This window comes from Lissotriton helveticus, chromosome 3_1 (assembly GCF_964261635.1).
Source record: "Lissotriton helveticus chromosome 3_1, aLisHel1.1, whole genome shotgun sequence".
In the NCBI taxonomy this organism is placed as follows: domain Eukaryota; kingdom Metazoa; phylum Chordata; class Amphibia; order Caudata; family Salamandridae; genus Lissotriton; species Lissotriton helveticus.
This window is the reverse complement of record NC_136061.1, coordinates 1,962,397,088-1,962,418,710: the sequence shown is the minus strand read 5'-3', so window position 1 is coordinate 1,962,418,710 and position 21,623 is coordinate 1,962,397,088. Positions and strand designations below refer to the sequence as shown.

At 43.8% G+C, this 21,623-nt stretch overlaps 1 protein-coding gene across 1 annotated transcript in view; it reads right to left on the bottom strand.

Moving 5' to 3' along the window:
* Window positions 1–21,623, bottom strand: part of IGDCC4 (immunoglobulin superfamily DCC subclass member 4) — a 705,186-nt gene that overhangs the window by 461,610 nt on the left and 221,953 nt on the right. The window contains exon 2 of the mRNA XM_078684077.1: window positions 20,386–20,703. Coding sequence (XP_078540203.1) covers window positions 20,386–20,703 — 318 coding nt within the window. The remainder of the gene's footprint in view (window positions 1–20,385; window positions 20,704–21,623) is intronic.

Here is a 21,623-nt window from a genome sequence, read left to right as displayed (position 1 = left end):
CTTCGTTGTGAATCAGTATCTCGCAGTTATCCTATCTGCCTACCCATCCGCTCTCTTAGGTTCCTCAGACCATCTGCCCTAACTCCACCCACGGGTGCTGTCCCTAATACAAAAATCACATTTACAATAGAAACGCCCTTTAGAGACGCCCCTCACGTGGTGTCGGTTCTGGCATTTTCCATGCTGATACTCCTCTGGGCCCATCGTTAGCGTTGACCTTGCTTCTCAGGCTCTTCTCCGGCAGGACGGTACCCCCCAGGAAATTCCTGAAGCCTCCTCCAGACCTGTGCCTGGCTCCCTGAACAAAACTCTATTCATCACTCTCTTGATTGGAACCTCCTCGCACCTGCAATCAGACACTTGTACAGTGGGCCCCAAATTCCGGCCTCCACCGTATCTTCTAAGTCGTAAACCTTCGAGCAGGCTCAGTAATTTATGCTTAACATAACATTCCTCTAACTAACACATGCAGATCAAAAGAAATGACCTTATCTATTCAGGCCTATTAGAATTACATGAAACGGGCCTGTGCACTCTGTAAACCTTTAATTTCTTAGTCTAAACAGTATTCTAACTTATTACACACAATGGTTATATGAAACACTTCTATAAAACATATATTTCCGTTCTATGATCAATAATACTTTGAATTACAACAACATTAAAATCCATATCATGTGAGAGTGTAACAGCACCTTTCATTCTCTGTGAACTGCCATGTGGCCTACACATTTCTACGTTTAGCAGTATTACATTCTCCTCTACAACAGCCACATAACATGGGATTTCAACATCATTCTAACATCTCTACACACTTCTACATTAGCTTTTCACACAGATATATGCATTCTATTTTAATTAAACACTCTTATGTATTTTCACTCTATAAATTCGACACTCTTATGTAATCTTTACTAAACTAATGCAACGTGCTTGTAAATATGGTGCACTTCTAATTTTTTCTCGATTTGCGCTCTCTCAGTTCCCCCCTTTGATGACTTTTAGTAGTCATCACCATCACAACACCATCCCTGAGGTATGAACTAAATCAAACTGAACTCGTTGTAGTACTCTCTCGTTTCATCATCTCTAGAGCCCTCAGACTCCTGTACTGATTATCCTGCATCGCAGCTAATCTCCTCTCCTGCTCTCTCCTGGATCTCTGCAACCTATCTGATCTATACCATTGGTACAGCCGCACCAATCCCCACAAGGTGATTATACAAATCACTATTATGATGATAGGTTTCAGTATGTACCAAATGAAACCCTTTCCTAGGTTGGCAAACCAACCTCCAACTTTACCCATTCCATGACCTACTTTTTCCCACACATTTACCTGTGTCAAATCCTCAATCTCATGATGAATTTCAGTGATGTTCCGTATATACTTTTCTAGGGGTTTTGAATTGTCTGGAATGTAAGTACAACATTCCTGAACCTTCAAAGCCTTACAGACTCCTCCCTCTTTGGCTAACAGAACGTCTAGAGCAAGTCGGTTCTGAAGAACCATTGCCCTTATCGATTGCATCTCTCCCTCCACCAGCATTAATGATCTAGCAGTACTGGCGGACAACCTATCTACAACTGTTGCCAATCTTCTGATCTTGACATCATTCAGTACTATCCCTAAAAGAGGAAACATAGCACCAAATACGTCTCCAACTACCTCCTCATCGCTTACATCCCTTCTTCCTCTAGCTTGAGTTCTTCCCTCTATAATTTCTAGATCCTTAGCATGGTATATTTTGGGGAAGACCATTGCTAAATAACATGATCCATACCAATTATCCGGCAGTTTCACGTATGCATTTCTTCCACAAACAAAATATACATTCGGGATCACCTGCATTCCCTTCAAGAAATCTTTTGTATAATATTCTAATTGGAAAGCATGTTCACAATTTACTTCTCCCACAAACACATTCTCATCATAGGTTTTACCCCTATATATACACAGTTTCCCTTTTTGCTCTCGATCTAAAGCTATTGGACCATTACTACCCTTTCTTTTGTGTAACCTTTCTTCCTCGGTCCAATCTGTTTTCCATTGGCCTGAAGCCTTTAAGATCTTCTGTCTCCTATACCGATCATCCACCTGTCCAATAAACCTTTTCTCAATTTCTGACACTTTACAAGTCAAATTATTTCTTCGGGCATGTGAAGTATCCAACGTTTTCCAAGGAATGAAAAATGTCTTTAATCTATCTTCACTCTTATAATAATCCCACTTGTTCATGTGCTTGTAATTTGGAACTTCTGGTAAAACAGCATCAAAATTTGAAAAATAATATTCAAAACCATCACGTTCATAGAATATACTAAGCAACAAACTACATGTGATTCCATAAGTCAATGGAAGATGATGATATCTAATACCTTCGTCTACAGAGGCTGGCAATTGCATACACACGTAGCAATCCTTTGCCTCCATAGCATCAATATATTCATAAAGCAATTTAGCATATGCATTTGATTTGAAATTTCCCTGTGATTCATCCATATGCAACCTACGAGTCTCTGCTGCTAGTAAAGCTTTATCTTTCTCTGTATTGTCCCCCCTTTGACCAGCAGTAGTAGGTTTCTGTATCGGTACAATTTATGCTTCCTTTGTTGCCTTCTCTTCATTTTCATGTCCCACTACATATGATATAGTAACTACTAAAACTATAAGGAAAATTACTCCCACTAAAAGTGGGCCTACTATGCATTTTGTCTTGCGGTTTGGGTTGCCGGCCTCCATGATCTCAAGACAGTGTAGTTCTGATTTTCTTTCACAACACAAAGTCTCTTTTCTTTGCTTATTCAGTCTTTCCGAACCACACCTGGAAGCTGATAATCCCTTCCGCAAGATCAGTCTTTGAGTTCTATAGCAACAGACAACCCTAGCCCTTCTCCGTCCACTAAATGGGAAGTCCCTAAATTTCTTCTTCTTCCACTTGGCGCTAGGTCATCTTTCAATCTGTTTATTTACAAAGTCTTTAACAATCTGGAATGATACGTGTTCCAGCGGCTCTAATCACGTATTCTAATATTTCCAAACGAAGAATGATCTCCTCGGGTGTTGGCCTCATTGAACAAAAAGTCGGAAATTCTATTCTGTTTAAAACCAGTTCTCTTATCCTGCTCAGATAAGGAGGATTAGGAATAGTGAGTGTCAGCAACCCTTCGACCTCCATTCCGGGTATCAACAACACTACTTCCAATGTTATGATTGGGTCAGTACTGGTCAATGTCACTTCCCTCACCCTCCCGGATCTCCGTGCACTGGACATCTGCAGCTAGGTAGGTCCACTCAGGAGTAGCGTATCTTCTGCAGGGCACTCGTACCCTCCTCGATCTTCTCGGACCTTCCTGTTCCTGTCTTTGTGCACCTTCGTCCAAATCCGAGTCTTCAGATATAGGAGCAAGAGTTCTCCCTGGAGTTGGCTTCAAGCTCGGCCTCTTCTTTCTTTCAGGCCAACTAGCTTCTCCACGCCTTGTTCTCCTATTTCTTGTCCTCACACTCGGTTCTTGATCACTCTTGTCTTGATCTGTGTCTGAGCCGTATTCACAGCAACTTTCTCCTTCGGTGGCAACTTCAGTTTCACTGTCGTCCTGTCTTTCTTCTTCTGGATCTGTAGCACTCCCAACTTCTTCCGACACCCCCACAGCTTGACTGATCCACTCTAGTGGTTCGCCGTCCACAGCTGGATTTTCATCTGTGAGAGGAGCTGTTTCTTCTAAGGGTGCTGGAACTCTTCGAGTATGGGAAGCATGAATCCAGTTTGGCAGCCCTCCACACTTTACAGCAGTATTCGTTGTCAGGATTATTTGGTAGGGCCCCTTCCAACGCACATCTAAGCAGTTCTTCCGGACGTGTTTTTTCACAAGGACCCAGTCACCAGGGCACAAGTCGTGACATAGGTCTCTTGAAGATGGAACTTCAGCAGCCTGCACCTGAAGAGACACAGAATGAATGACATCAGAAAGTCCCTTGCAATAATCCAAGATCAGGTCATCTGTAATATTCAACAAAGCTGTAGTTGGAACAGACGGAAGTCTCATTGCCCTCCCCATTAAAACCTCATGTGGAGAGAGACCTGTCCTCCTGTCTGGTGTGCTACGCATACTCATGAGTACCAAGGGCAAAGCATCAGGCCAGCTTAAGGACGTCGATGAACATACTTTGGCTATTCGGGACTTTAGAGTTCCGTTTATCTGCTCCACGATACCTGAAGCCTCTGGTCGATAGCTACAGTGTAACTTCTGATCAATGTTTAATGCAGAGCAAAGCATCTTCACAACTTTGCTGTTAAAATGAGTTCCTCTGTCTGATTCCAAGGAGGTCGGCACCCCAAAGCACGGGATCAACTCTCTAAGCAACAACTTTGCTACTGTGAGTGTATCGCACCTGCGTGTAGGGTATGCTTCGACCCATCTGGAAAATATGCATACAACCACCAGAACATACCTGAGGCGGTTGATTTTTGGCATCTCAATAAAATCTAATTGCATTCTGTTGAAAGGCCCCCCAGACATCCCAATGTGACTCATTGTAACTGGTGTTCTTTTCCCTACGTTCAATTGCTGGCAGGTGACGCATTTTTGACACACTGCTTCTGCTGCAATCCTAAACCTAGGATTATACCAAGTCTGCCTAAATAACCTCAGCATGGCATCTCTTCCCAAGTGTACTGGACCATGTATCTGTCGTGCCATTGGACTCACTAGTTCATCAGGTAATACTGCCCTTCCATCTGCTGAAACCCACAAATCCATTTCACTTTTCACACAACCTGCTGTTTCCCATGCCTTTTTCTCAGAATCAGGTGCTTTCTCTTGCATGTCTTTTAAATCATCCCAAGTATCAACTGTTTCTAGCATCATGTTTAACTCTGTCTTTTCCTGAGTCCCACCTACTTCCACTTCCGTGAAAGAATATCCTTGCTCCGCGCAGTAGCGAGCAACTTCGTCTGCATATCGATTACCTTGTGACACAAAATCTGTATTTTTGGTGTGGGCTACACATTTAACGATCGCAATTGCTGCTGGACCTTCTAATGCTTCTAACAACAGTCGCACAAATTCCCCATTTCGAATAGGCGAACCAGAGGAGGTCATGTAACCTCTCTGAGACCACAATTGCCCAAAATCATGAACTACACCGAAACCATATTGGCTATCGGTATAAATGGTGACTCTAATTTTGCTACCTGCTAAACAGGCACGTGTCAATGCAATGATTTCGGCTACCTGAGCGGAGTGTACTCCTTCCAGGCAAGCGGCTTCCACAACTCCAGTAATGGTGCAAACAGCATAAGCTGCTCAACCGACCAGTATCGTCTCTTAAACATGAGCCATCAACAAAGAAAATTTCATCAGGGTCAGTCAACGGCTCATCCACAATATCTGGTCTTGGCGCATAGTTCAGTCACATCAAGGCAATCGTGATCTTCACATTCTTCGCCTTCTATATCATTAGGAAGTGGCATCAATGTAGCAGGATTCAAAACAGAGCACCTCTTAATGGTCACGTTCTCCGCAGCAAGAATAACCTGCTCGTAGCGCGTGAGCCTATTATTGGTTAACTGCTGTGTCTTGGTCCTGGTCATTAACAGTTCTACAGAATGAGGTACATACACCACTAATTGGTGTCCCATTACGATATTTTCACACCGTTTAATGCTGACACCTGTTGCAGCAACGGATTTGAGACATCCGGGCAACGCTGCGGCTACCGGATCTAAAGTAGCCGAAAAGTATGCAACTGGTCTACGGGCATTTCCATGAGTTTGTACTAAAACTGACAAAGCACAACCCTCTCTTTCGCAGAAGTAAAGTGAAAATGGTTTTTCGTAATCAGGCATCCCCAAAGCTGGAGCACGGCACAAGTCCTCTCTCAGCTGTAGGAACGACATCAAACAATCCTTGTCCCATGGTACAGGATCACTCACCTCCTTGTGCGTCAGTTTTTGTAAGGGCTTTGCTTTCAGGGAAAAGTTAGCTATCCACTGTCGGCAATAACCAACCATTCCTAGGAACATCCTGACTTCTCTCTGTGTCGTAGGCGCGTTCATCTTCATTATCGCCTCTATCCTATCTGGTGACACCTTGCGCTTTCCTTTTTCTATCCGGTGACCCAAGTACTGTACTTCTGTCAGACAGTACTGCAATTTGCTCGGAGATACCTTATGCCCATTTTCAGCTAAATGGTTCAGCAAGGCGATGGTATCTATCTTACAAGCTTCTTCCGTTTCTGACGCAACAAGTAGGTCGTCTATGTACTGGACCAGAACCGAGTTCTGTGGCAGTACTAGACTTTCAAGATTTTTCTTCAATAGCTGGTTGAAAATTGATGGGCTTTCTGTATACCCCTGTGGGATACGACACCATGCTAGGACACGATTTTCCAGCTTAAAAGCGAAAAGATACTGGCTTTCCTCATCTAATGGAATTGAAAAGAAAGCCTGACAAAGATCTATCACGGTGAACCACTCAGCTTGGAATGGTATCTGAAACAATATCACTGATGGATTCGGTACCACTGGACAACATGAAACAACTATGTTATTAATCTTTCGAAGATCTTGCACTATTCTAAATTTCCCACTAGGTTTCTGCAAACCCATAATCGGGGAGTTGCATGGACTACCCACGATTTCCTTCAGTATTCCATGTTGTATCATAGAGTCGATTACGGGTTTTATTCCTGCAATCGTCTCCGGGGTCAATTTGTATTGAGGCGTTCTTGGATATTCAACATTTGGTTTTACCATGATCTTCACTGGTTCTACTCCTTTGATCAATCCTATCTCTTCTCCAGTAAAATCCCATACCTCTGATGACACTGTATCTCGCAAGTCCCGAGGAAGGTCCTCCACAGTCAGGGTAGGATACAGTTCTACGCATACTCTCGATTTTGCAACTTTAAAGGTAGCCTCATCGTCTGTAGTCTGTACCTCCACTCCCTGAGGTGTGCAGTATATTGTGCAGTTCAGTTTGCACAATAAATCTCTTCCTAACAGACACACAGGACTAGAATCACATACTACAAACTGATGTTCATCGGAGTAGTTTCCTATTTTCACTAGCACTGGTTCCGTCAAAGGGTTAGTCATTCTCCTATTTGCAACTCCTACCACTTGAATTGTTTCCCCCGACATTGGTAGATCTGGAACCACTGCCGATCTCAAAGTTGATCGAGTAGCTCCGGTATCTACTAAGAATGTTGTAGGACACCCTGCCACTTCAGCCTCAACAAACGGTCCTCTTTGATCCACCTCTAGAACTGCCCCGAGGGTACAGTCCTCCTCTCTAAATACACGTCGTCCCGTCAATGGATCAACGTAGTAACACTCTTCTTCGTCTATAAAAAGAGGCATTTGTCTATAGATCTTTCCCCCTGTCGTAATCTTTGGTGGCTGCGGGAACTGGGCTCGTGGAGCCGAAGTCCCCCCTTTGGCCACCTTACTCTTTGGCACTGTCACCCCTTGAACTGGAACTTCTCGAACGTCCTCCTCCTCTACTTCTAGCTCTCCGTTTTCAGGGTTATAGGGACACTCGCGTTTCCAATGTCCCACCTGGTGACACTGGTGACACTTTGTCGTCTTTTTCAATGTAGCAATGTCTATTCTAGGTCTTGAGTTTTCCTCGCTGTCCTTATTCTGACTATTTGGTTTCCATCCCATTGTCCCTGTTCCTGCTGTCCACCCTTTCCAGCCGACTGCATCTACACCATCATCAGTTTCTCCTTCAGTTTCTTTGCTTTGGAATCTATTTCATCACTGCAATACCTTGCGTATCTCAAAATTTCATCCAATGGTTTGTTTTGCCAACAAATTAAATGTTGCTGAATCATCAAACAAATATCAGGTCTCAACCCCAAAACGAACTTCGATACAAACTGTCCTATATCTTTGGGATACTTAGATAAACACAGAGAATCCAACCAAGAATGGGAGGGGAGGGGAGTGTTTTCAACGTGTGTTGAAGCACTCAGTGTTTTGAAAAATACCCCTCACACACCAAAAGGCCCCTTGGTGTCATGCTTCATCATCGGGGTCTTCGCACCCCTCTATCGGGATGCGGCGTGCTGCGACCTACGACTACGCGGGAGCACTAATAGTAAAGACTATGTGTGGTGTTGGTGTGTGGGGTGTCTTAGGTTAAGTGAGTGGTGGGATGTGGTGAAAAAATTAAAAAATACCTGGCGCATGAGTTTGAGGAAAAATTTATTCTGAACTCTGGCTGGTATTATTAAAAGAAGTGCAAAGTGAGGTCAGGGCTGTTATATTAGGGAACAGGACCTCTGGTGTGCGTTGTCGACATGTTTCGGAGCCAAGCTCCTTCTTCAGGACGGGGGCACAACCTCCCCACCTTACTCACGTTTTTCTAAAATTAAAAAGTGTATTATACAGAAAAGTGACGAAAATATAGGCTAAGTGTGCCTACAGCGGTCTGCTACAAGTACAATGACCTGCAGAAAGACAAAAAGGAGAAAACAACATTGGTTACCCTTGTAGCGGGTAGTTCACGCAGGTGCAGTCACCTGGAACCTCACCATTATGCTTGTTTTAAAGCCTGTGGAAGGAAAAAGACTCACAAAACTCACAACATAGAACACACATGTACTGGTACTTAGAGTTATTATTGGTCCTACTTTTGAAGCTTGCTTTTTTGCCTCATGAGCATAGAGAACGTCTGGGGTGTTGCTATTTTTGCAATCTGTTGGGAAGAATGATGTAAGATTTAATAACTCATTCTTACTCACTTTGGTTTTAGGAGGATGGTCTTAATTGATCAGTCTGTGGATTACTCACGATTACGGGACGCTATGGACACCGTCTACCCCCACACGCTGCTCCGCTGGTTCTGAATGGTAGACCAGTGGTCATGCTATTTATACCCTGTTTCTTAATGGGCGGAAGTATCTGTGTTTCCTAACATGGGTGTTCCGCTCCATGTTAATTGACAGATGCCCATGTTTGGAACGTCCGCTAATTTGCCTCGCGCATGTCTCTCCGTCATGTAATGACATGGCATAGACGTCTGGTGATTCTCCCCGTAGGCGCATGGTAACTGATCACTCGCGCATGCGCACGCCAGTGATAAATGGCGCATGCGCGATTGCTATTGTCATTTCTGACAGACACTGATTATCGCGCATGCGCTTCTTGGATTCCAGCGGTCCTTTCAGTACTGTCTGCGCTTTCAATGGGGCAATATCTTTCTTATTGAAGCCGGTTTATAAAACTTCAGTTTTTTGGTCTCAGAAGTATCCTGATTGAGTAACTTCAGACATATGATTGTGGTCGCGCTGTATTTATCTGATTAGTTATAATAGTCTTCAATTTCAGAGATATTTATTAATTGAAGTTCTATTTTTTGACATACTTGAAGGACCGTTTCACCGGTCATTGGTCATTGGTCAATTGGGTCCACGGTAAATCGTCATTAAGCCCAATTATATGGGTTCCAAGCCTGAAAACCCATCTCTGTTCCTTCTGGAAGAGCCCAGCTTCAGAGGGTAGTTGCTCAATAATTGTCCAGTTTAGGTCATTTACGCAGTGTCCAGCAGTTAGGTAGTGAGTTGCCATTTTCGTTGTGCTCTTTTTACAGCGTACATTGCTCTTATGCTCGTTCATTCTTGTTTTAACGGCCCTCGTTGTCATACCAACATACTCAAGGTTGCAGGGACATTTGATCAGATATACTACGTTTTTAGTATTGCAATTTGTAAATTTCCTTTGCTCCCAAGTGGTTCCATTACGGAAGAAAAGTTTTTTGCTTTTCTTGGTCAGGTGGCAGCTACTGCAGTTTCCACAGGGAAAATGGCCTTGGACGTCAACAGATGGTTGCGTAACAGTTGTTGTTGATTTTGGTCTTGTGTGTACCAATATGTCTCTTAGGTTACGCCCTCTTCGGTGAGCAAACATAGGTTTTTCAAAGTTTAGGTTGCCACAGGTTAGTATCCTCCAGTGTTTATTCACAATTTTTGATACTTCGTTGGACATGGTGTTAAAAGTTGTCACACATATAGGTCTTTTATTCTCCTTAGCTTCTGTGGTTCGGTCCTCCAGTAGGGCCTCTCTGTTGTTATTCGTAGCTCTTTTTAGTCCTTTTGCAATGATCCTCTTGGGGTACTCTCGTTGCTTTAGCTTCTCACTCAGGTCTTTCGCCTGTGATTTGAAATTGGACACATTTGTACAGTTACGTCTCAGACGTAAAAATTGTCCATAAGGCAAATTTTCACGCAAGTGCCTGGGGTGAAAGCTGTCGTATCTTAGCAGACAGTTTCTCGATGTTGGCTTGAAATGGGTAGTGGTTTTTAAGCCCCCATCTTCTGCATAAATATTTAGATCAAGGAAGACTAGTAGGTTGGATGACATGGTACTGGTGAATTTGAGGAAGGCATTTTGGTTGTTCAGCCATATTTGGAATTCCTCCGCAGATTGTCGGTCACCTTCCCAGATGACTAGGACGTCATCTATGTACCTCCTCCAGCATTTTATGTTTGCTCTGTATGGATTTCGTTCATTGAGAATTTTTGTGGTCTCTAGGTGATGTACATAGAGCCCCGCCAGGCTCGGCGCAAAGGTGCTACCCATGCTGGTTCCATGGCACTGTTGGTAGATCGTGGTCTTGTATTGAAAGAAGTAGGAAACCCCCGACAAACCAGGAGCATGACGGGATCCTTACCCAACCAACCGTCGTCCAGCAACCAGAGAGGGACTTAGTGGTCAATCTCACTCCAACACTACTAACGAGTCTACAAACCCAGGTGTTAAACAAAGGCCTAGGCTTTGTTCCTACACAGAGACCTGATATCTTTAAGATGAACATTGAGATGCAGGAATTCATACGCAAATTGAAACTACAAGCCTACTTCATGGAAAGACCATCACCAGTTCTGAGAACCGATACCGGCCTTAGACCCAAGTCTACCTTCACTCCACCAGATTCCTTGGTCCCCTTAGAGCTATTGGCTTATGAAAAAGCTATCATGACAGAAGTCAACAAACTGGATGTGTCGTCTACTAGAATTTTTCACAACACAACAAGGGAGGAACAACAAGCCCTAAAAACACTATCTGAGGACACTAATATCATAATAAAGCCAGCAGACAAAGGCGGAGCCATCGTCCTACAAACTGCCGAGGCCTACGACAGTGAATGTTTAAGACTACTGTCTGATAGACGCAATTACATGATCCTACAACAGGATCCAACAGAGAACCTGAGAATTAAGATTGGAGGGATGATCGAAGAAGGCCTAGCACACGATTGGTTGAGCAAGAAAGAGGGCGAATTTTTGGAGCAGAAAAAACCGCGGATTCCGTATTTTTACAGCATCCCGAAAATTCATAAAAACCTCACCAATCCCCCTGGAAGACCGATAGTATCAGGGATCGGTTCAATCCTAGAACCACTGTCAAAATTCGCAGACGCTTTCCTGCGCCCTCTAGTACAATCTACAAACACCTACCTCAAAGACACAAAAGCGGTATTACAACTCCTACAGGACATACCCTTTGACCCGGGCAGTCAACTCTTAATTAGCCTGGACGTCGAAAGTCTTTATACCAGCCTTCCCCATGACGAAACACTCATGATCATTGAAGAAGTTTTGTTCTCAACACAATGGAAGTACCAAACACCACGAGGACTGGTTCTAGAGTGCATCTCACTGGCCCTAGAAAAAAACTTCTTTCAATACAAGACCACGATCTACCAACAGTGCCATGGAACCAGCATGGGTAGCACCTTTGCGCCGAGCCTGGCGGGGCTCTATGTACATCACCTAGAGACCACAAAAATTCTCAATGAACGAAATCCATACAGAGCAAACATAAAATGCTGGAGGAGGTACATAGATGACGTCCTAGTCATCTGGGAAGGTGACCGACAATCTGCGGAGGAATTCCAAATATGGCTGAACAACCAAAATGCCTTCCTCAAATTCACCAGTACCATGTCATCCAACCTACTAGTCTTCCTTGATCTAAATATTTATGCAGAAGATGGGGGCTTAAAAACCACTACCCATTTCAAGCCAACATCGAGAAACTGTCTGCTAAGATACGACAGCTTTCACCCCAGGCACTTGCGTGAAAATTTGCCTTATGGACAATTTTTACGTCTGAGACGTAACTGTACAAATGTGTCCAATTTCAAATCACAGGCGAAAGACCTGAGTGAGAAGCTAAAGCAACGAGAGTACCCCAAGAGAATCATTGCAAAAGGACTAAAAAGAGCTACGAATAACAACAGAGAGGCCCTACTGGAGGACCGAACCACAGAAGCTAAGGAGAATAAAAGACCTATATGTGTGACAACTTTTAACACCATGTCCAACGAAGTATCAAAAATTGTGAATAAACACTGGAGGATACTAACCTGTGGCAACCTAAACTTTGAAAAACCTATGTTTGCTCACCGAAGAGGGCGTAACCTAAGAGACATATTGGTACACACAAGACCAAAATCAACAACAACTGTTACGCAACCATCTGTTGACGTCCAAGGCCATTTTCCCTGTGGAAACTGCAGTAGCTGCCACCTGACCAAGAAGAGCAAAAAACTTTTCTTCCGTAATGGAACCACTTGGGAGCAAAGGAAATTTACAAATTGCAATACTAAAAACGTAGTATATCTGATCAAATGTCCCTGCAACCTTGAGTATGTTGGTATGACAACGAGGGCCGTTAAAACAAGAATGAACGAGCATAAGAGCAATGTACGCTGTAAAAAGAGCACAACGAAAATGGCAACTCACTACCTAACTGCTGGACACTGCGTAAATGACCTAAACTGGACAATTATTGAGCAACTACCCTCTGAAGCTGGGCTCTTCCAGAAGGAACAGAGATGGGTTTTCAGGCTTGGAACCCATATAATTGGGCTTAATGACGATTTACCGTGGACCCAATTGACCAATGACCAATGACCGGTGAAACGGTCCTTCAAGTATGTCAAAAAATAGAACTTCAATTAATAAATATCTCTGAAATTGAAGACTATTATAACTAATCAGATAAATACAGCGCGACCACAATCATATGTCTGAAGTTACTCAATCAGGATACTTCTGAGACCAAAAAACTGAAGTTTTATAAACCGGCTTCAATAAGAAAGATATTGCCCCATTGAAAGCGCAGACAGTACTGAAAGGACCGCTGGAATCCAAGAAGCGCATGCGCGATAATCAGTGTCTGTCAGAAATGACAATAGCAATCGCGCATGCGCCATTTATCACTGGCGTGCGCATGCGCGAGTGATCAGTTACCATGCGCCTACGGGGAGAATCACCAGACGTCTATGCCATGTCATTACATGACGGAGAGACATGCGCGAGGCAAATTAGCGGACGTTCCAAACATGGGCATCTGTCAATTAACATGGAGCGGAACACCCATGTTAGGAAACACAGATACTTCCGCCCATTAAGAAACAGGGTATAAATAGCATGACCACTGGTCTACCATTCAGAACCAGCGGAGCAGCGTGTGGGGGTAGACGGTGTCCATAGCGTCCCGTAATCGTGAGTAATCCACAGACTGATCAATTAAGACCATCCTCCTAAAACCAAAGTGAGTAAGAATGAGTTATTAAATCTTACATCATTCTTCCCAACAGATTGCAAAAATAGCAACACCCCAGACGTTCTCTATGCTCATGAGGCAAAAAAGCAAGCTTCAAAAGTAGGACCAATAATAACTCTAAGTACCAGTACATGTGTGTTCTATGTTGTGAGTTTTGTGAGTCTTTTTCCTTCCACAGGCTTTAAAACAAGCATAATGGTGAGGTTCCAGGTGACTGCACCTGCGTGAACTACCCGCTACAAGGGTAACCAATGTTGTTTTCTCCTTTTTGTCTTTCTGCAGGTCATTGTACTTGTAGCAGACCGCTGTAGGCACACTTAGCCTATATTTTCGTCACTTTTCTGTATAATACACTTTTTAATTTTAGAAAAACGTGAGTAAGGTGGGGAGGTTGTGCCCCCGTCCTGAAGAAGGAGCTTGGCTCCGAAACATGTCGACAACGCACACCAGAGGTCCTGTTCCCTAATATAACAGCCCTGACCTCACTTTGCACTTCTTTTAATAATACCAGCCAGAGTTCAGAATAAATTTTTCCTCAAACTCATGCGCCAGGTATTTTTTAATTTTTTCACCACATCCCACCACTCACTTAACCTAAGACACCCCACACACCAACACCACACATAGTCTTTACTATTAGTGCTCCCGCGTAGTCGTAGGTCGCAGCACGCCGCATCCCGATAGAGGGGTGCGAAGACCCCGATGATGAAGCATGACACCAAGGGGCCTTTTGGTGTGTGAGGGGTATTTTTCAAAACACTGAGTGCTTCAACACACGTTGAAAACACTCCCCTCCCCTCCCATTCTTGGTTGGATTCTCTGTGTTTATCTAAGTATCCCAGTGGAGCAAGAATCCAGTCGTTTCGCTCTACCTCCCTTCTTTGTTTTTGACTCTATATCTTTGGGATCCATGACATCTAATCCACTGTATTGTTTGAACGTTTTCAGCAATCGCTCATAAAACTCATGAACTGTCTCCTTGGGCTCCTGTCTTGTTCGGTCTATTTTTACCCAATCTATATCTTGTGGTGGCACCTTATCCTTCAGCCATGTCATCACCCTTTCATATTTTACCATTACTATTTCTGACGGTCCATTAGTACGAGCATCCCTTTCTGGTTCTGCAGTTGGCCATTCGACACTAACTTTGCATGCTATCCACAAGTCTCCTGGGACCACAATGTCGAATAAGGTGTTCAAATCAATCCACAATACTTTTGAAATCTTTGCAAATCTCTCTACCTGCTTGTACCACTCTACGGGATTTTCCCTTAACTTCGGAAATGAGTTGGTAAATGCAGCCAAATCTCCCCTACTCCAGGGCACGTGTACATAACTCCCATTCGCTATTTCTCGCAAAGGGAATGCCTCCATCTGCAGTAGCCTTCCCTCCGGAGTCATCACATTCGCGCTCCGCCTAACAGTTCCCTTTTTGGACCACCTCTCTTCCCATTTGTCCAGATCTCTCCATGCTCTTATTCCTGTGATCAGTTCCCTTATGTGTGTTTTTAATCCAGTTGTCCTCCTCTCTTCTAAGTCCTGATCTGAATAATGCAACCTATGGTTACCCTGCAATGCCTTTGTTCTGGACAAATCTACCATATACTTGTCTGCCAGTTCAGACAGTTTCTCATGAGTTGCTCTTGCCTTTCGAGTAATATCTTTTGCTATAAACAGCAGCTCATCTTGTTCGTACATGTCAATCCTTTCTAAAGGCAACACACCATCTATTATCTCGTCCAGGTCAGATTTTAAGCTGGTCACATCGAGTCTTTTGGCTTTTATCACAGCTTTCAGTATGCTATCTCTAGAGAGTCCATTTACATCTCTCCCATCACAGCTCTGAGTCCTACGTCTGGGCTCAGGCGTGTTATGGGGAGTCCTCCCATGCTCCCATCTCTCCAGGTCCCATGCAGTTCCATCCTCTCTGGGTGTATAGTGAAACACTTCTCTATTTCCCATAGTCCCACATTTCCCATTCTGCCTGGTTTCTCTAGGTGCATGGTAAGACATTCCATTATTCCCCATGCCTTCGCAATTTGTCTGTGATCTCTGATCACTCGACGCATGGCAAGGTCCTTCGCGGTTCCCCATGTTCCCACTACTCCAGTGCTGTACGTTATCATCAGGTGCGTGGAGAGTGCACTTAAACCTATCCCTGTACTCTTGTGTCCTTTGGTCTCCCTCACTTTGAATGAGACGAGACGTCTCTCCACACTCCATACTTCTACCTTTTCGCTCCTGCCCATTTCCACCGTCAATATGACGTGTAACTCCTCTACTCTCCTGACTTTTACCGTCCCACTCCTGACTGCTTTCGCTAGCCCCGCAGTGAGATAATGTCCCGTTGCCTCGACTTCCCCATCCAGCTTCTGCTCTTGACCTGTTGCTCGGTGCTTCCGTGGACCTATCCCATTCCTTCAAGTCAGCCCTCAACTCTTTATAGGATTTCGGCCGTGGTCCCCTCAGGTCCATCGGTCCTCTCTGACCCCCCTGTTCTGCTACGGGATCCACTGCTGAATCCAATGGGGTGCTCCACGTTATCGGTCCTGGCAATTGCCTCCAGGCATTTGTCGTGTTATTCCTTCTTTCCATCTCAACTCTTTCTCTGTCTAGCCGTACCTGTTCTTCCTCTCTCCCTTTCTCTGGGTGATAAACCGACACTATAGGACCTATGGTAACGGGTACTTGAAAAGCATCTGGCAATCCATAAGACTCAACCCTTTCTGTTGCTGGCATCTTCTGCACCACAACCCTTCCGACTACTCTCTGTACAGGACTATGTTGAGGTGTCTCCTCACCTTTGGTAGGTACCCAATTCGTTATAGGGAGTGTCCTGTTCCCTTCTATGTCAACCCTATCTTCCCTTGGGAGCTCAGTACCTTCTATCTCCCTATTGTCCGGAGGCGGTCTAGCTATCAACAACCTATTTATTAGGCCATCCTCCGACTCGCTCTCGTCATCGTCTTCTATGGGTCTCTTTTCTCCTGTAACCTCTCTCACTGGGTACAACCTATCCACTTCGATCGTCTGTACCCTCCATCTCTTGGCTTCCGCATCCCATTTGGCATCTTGCACTGCCCTTACTGATCGCCTTACCCTTTCCTGGCGTCTGTTCTGATTCCTGTCGTGCGCCGCCCTAATCCACGCATTAAGGGCCTCAAACTTTGTTGGTCTAGGCAAAGGTCTCAATGAGGACATAACTGCTTTCAGCTGATGCAACACTTCTAGTCTAAACGTTCCGTATTTCGGAAAAGTCAGTTCCTCATTCCCTTCTGTAATCTTACTCCAAGTATCAAGCCACAGTATAGTATGCAACCCAACATTCGTTGCCATATAGTGAGCTGGTGTACCCTCTGGCGGTGCCTCTTCCCCGTAATAAGATTCTCTTCTTTTTCTCTTAAAGATCGCTCTCAAACATTTAAAACACTTCATGTTCAAAATCTACAAAATTTCTATTTTCTCCGCGTTCGTTTACTTCCTGATGACAATCCACCAATCCCAGCACGGTTCTCGCTAACCGGCCTATCACAGCGCGCCTTCACACCAACCGGCCTATCACAGCGCGGCTCTCGCTGACGTCACACCAACCGGCCTATCACAGCACGGCTTCACACCAACCGGCCTATCACAGCGCGGCTCTCGCTGACGTCACTCGTCCCCCTTCGCAGCAGTTCCCCTCCTTTCTCCGCTCGTCTCCCGGTCATGCATGCGTCCCATTCATACTCTGAAAAATGATTACTTCCGACCAAGCGATCACTTTCCTTGACTGTACACCCACAGTCTAACTGTAATTGTCACCTTAACTGACGAAATGTCTTTCCGTGTACGTCCAGACAATCGCCTTAACTGATAGGTTACTTACACACGGTAACTTTCGACCTGCGTCCGTTACCCACACACTCACTCTTGCGTTCCCCCTATCTCGGTCCTGCGGGCGATCAATGGTACCTCATGACCCCCTTTACTCTGGTCGACAACTACTCTGGATGTTCGATACACCCGAACCACTTAAGCTCTTCCCCGAACTTAAGATTTTCCCAGTTTGTCAGGTTGCGCGCGCTCACAACCCTCTCTCAATCACACTACAGGCATTCAACTCCGCATGACATTACAATACAGATACAACACAAAACACCGCAATCTGTCAACGCATGACCCTTGTTATACTCACTCTCGTCCGACCCTGCTGCTTTTCTCTCGCACCGTCAGCACCTTCTTCGGCAGGCGATTCTTCCGCTGCTCATCTCTCGATCTCTAGGGACCTTGGAGTAATCTTAACCTAGTCTAGATCACCTTCCTCTAGAAGGTAACCATCCTTGTCTGCTACCAACTTTTACGGCGGGATTTCTGATCTATTTCTATAGGTCTAGATCCCAACTCAGGTCGACTGAACCGTTGATACCTGTCATAGAGTAAAAGGCAATCCACTACTAGGTCAATCAGTTAAGGACTTACACCACTCTAAAGAACCACTTACTACGAATACGTTTTAAAAGTTTATTAAAAAGCCAAAGTTAACTGGAGATACAAACATCTCAAAATAAGGTTCAAAAGATATACTGGTATCAATACAAACATAAATTTTCTAAATGCTCTTAGTCGGCAGAAGAATATCACCAAAACCAATTCAAAAATCATCAGAGTTGCAAGAATAGACACAAGCTGCAGCTTATGAGTCATTTACAGAAAGGAAGAAAATCCAGATTAGACTGTCCCTACACTAGACTAACTGACATCCCTACTTAGTAAAATCTTAACCTAAAAAGGTGTCAGCCGTGGTGACTTCCAAAGAAGATCACTCACTTCCCTTAGTCTTCGTTGTGAATCAGTGTCTCGCAGTTATCCTATCTGCCTACCCATCCGCTCTCTTAGGTTCCTCAGACCATCTGCCCTAACTCCACCCACGGGTGCTGTCCCTAATACAAAAATCACATTTACAATAGAAACGCCCTTTAGAGACGCCCCTCACGTGGTGTCGGTTCTGGCATTTTCCATGCTGATACTCCTCTGGGCCCATCGTTAGCGTTGACCTTGCTTCTCAGGCTCTTCTCCGGCAGGACGGTACCCCCCAGGAAATTCCTGAAGCCTCCTCCAGACCTGTGCCTGGCTCCCTGAACAAAACTCTATTCATCACTCTCTTGATTGGAACCTCCTCGCACCTGCAATCAGACACTTGTACAGTGGGCCCCAAATTCCGGCCTCCACCGTATCTTCTAAGTCGTAAACCTTCGAGCAGGCTCAGTAATTTATGCTTAACATAACATTCCTCTAACTAACACATGCAGATCAAAAGAAATGACCTTATCTATTCAGGCCTATTAGAATTACATGAAACGGGCCTGTGCACTCTGTAAACCTTTAATTTCTTAGTCTAAACAGTATTCTAACTTATTACACACAATGGTTATATGAAACACTTCTATAAAACATATATTTCCGTTCTATGATCAATAATACTTTGAATTACAACAACATTAAAATCCATATCATGTGAGAGTGTAACAGCACCTTTCATTCTCTGTGAACTGCCATGTGGCCTACACATTTCTACGTTTAGCAGTATTACATTCTACTCTACAACAGCCACATAACATGGGATTTCAACATCATTCTAACATCTCTACACACTTCTACATTAGCTTTTCACACTGATATATGCATTCTATTTTAATTAAACACTCTTATGTATTTTCACTCTATAAATTCGACACTCTTATGTAATCTTTACTAAACTAATGCAACGTGCTTGTAAATATGGTGCACTTCTAATTTTTTCTCGATTTGCGCTCTCTCACAACCGAAACACGCAATCTGTTACTACACACGCACAACCAAACAAATGCTCAAAAGATCGACACTACTGCAGAGTTAGGAAAAACATGTTTTTTTTATACCCGAGAATCGGCTCTGCAATGTGACAGAATGTGTGCGACCAGGGTAGAATTGTCCCTAAACTTGGACTGACCGAGCTGAGAGATCATACCAATTGCCAGAGTTGTACAACATAACAAACCATACGTTAGCTTGTTTTTGAAAGTGATAACTTCAGTTGGGTCCAGTGTCCTTACTCCCTCCAAACTCGGCAGGACCTATCACTTTCCAAACCACAGGTGGGAGATGCACGACTGTGTGCTGGGGATGACAGAGCTGGGCAGATCAGTTTGTAGACTGGCTTCCAGCTCCGTGTAGGATTGCACTGGGACAGCCAGAAATACCAAATGTACAGCAATGGCCGAGTACATTCCGAAACCATACCAATCTTAACACTTGCACAACCTACTCATTATTAACTACCACCATAAACCACTAGGAACTGATGAAAATCCAGGAATCCAAAGAAAGAGGAAAAGAAATGGCTCAAGTGTCATTTAAAAAGAAAATAAATATATTGCAGTAATCTATAAAGTAAATACAATCAGAATTACAGTAAACTATATATATGTGTGAATTAAGGTGAGGGGTCTGACCCAAAACACAGCTCAAACTAAATATGCAGTTTTCAAAATCCTTGCAACCAATCAGGAGGCTCGCTTCCAATTTTGCAAGTGGGTAGGGAGCCTCTTGAGCAGCCGACAGGTTTTCAGAGCTGTAGACCTACTAGGCTGGGACCATAATTTATTTTCAGGGCAATCACGACAATGTAAATGAATCCCATTTCAACTTATGCACACAATGCTACGCCTTGTGACCCGCACTCAGAAATCAATGTTAGACACCCATCAATAAGATAATCTCTGCTACAATTGTACACTCATCCAATGAGGCCTGGCATGCGTACTTAACAACAAATATGACTTACTTGAAAGCCGAACAAGGACACCACGGCTGATCACTGTGCCAACAGTGCTCTGTCGAACGCAAGAGTAGCTCCCCTCACTGCTGTCACTCGGCTCTGCTTGCCCAAGGTCATGGGGTGCCTGGGAGATAGATAGGGATCCATTGGGCAAAGTCTGCACATATGTCTGCTCTGGGATCTGCTGCCCATCCTTCCACCAGCTGATATTGGCAGGCTGGTCTACAGGGCCCAGTTGGCAGTCCAGTACCAGCGGGCGTCCAGGCTCCAGGATCACCTGCACAGGGCCCACGCCGCAGCCTACACCCACAGGCTCCGAGGATCCTTAAAGTAGAAAAGAAACACAAGTGGAGGTTAGGAAGGACCACTACTGCTTTCCGTACAACTAAATGTGTGAACCAGCAAAAAGCATTTGGTTCAATTGTTTAGATAAAAATGTTTTTATAGACAAAAATATAGTTTATTGATTAATTTTGAAGAAACGTTGACATAGTAATTACATAATTTCTTTTGGATAAAAACATAATTCTAATTAAAGCCTTACACATCAATAGCCAACATAAATCTTCTCGAATAATAAAGTGCCGTCAATTAAAGTAAATGGCATTACCTTAAAAGGTGATAGGAGAAACACGGTATCAGAACAAAGTTTCCAATAAAAATAGCACAATAAACAACTACATTTCTAAAAAGCTAATTTCTAAAAAGCAATCTCAGAATTAATATTATGATAAATGCTTATGAATAATACAGTGAGCAACATTAAATAAAATAGATCTACAAGACCTATGAGAAAGTGCATTTAATTTGGCCAAATATCAATAACATAATAAATACCTTAACTATCAATGGCCGCAATAAACCCACTCAGTCCTGTGGGAAAAGTGCTTTCAATGAGTGCAACTGGCAGAGTCACAATAAAAGAGAAAGCATACAGTAATGCTAAAGGGCTCATATAAAATGAAGATGCAGTAAGATATTAGGGCTGTCAAGATGTACCAAAGTCAATGCTACCTTGCTTAAGAGAGCGAGGGTGTTTATCAAGCTACATAAGAAGTTAAAGGAGCTTTAAGGTCTTCAAATGACCTAGGTATAGGTCTTTCACATTTAAGAAACACATAAGAAAGAGAAAGGTCAGGAATAGTCCTAGACAGAAGATGAGGACTTTACAGAAAAGGAATCTTGGAACCTATATGTTAAACCGATTAACAGTGGGATATATCCGTAAGCTGAACAAGAGAACT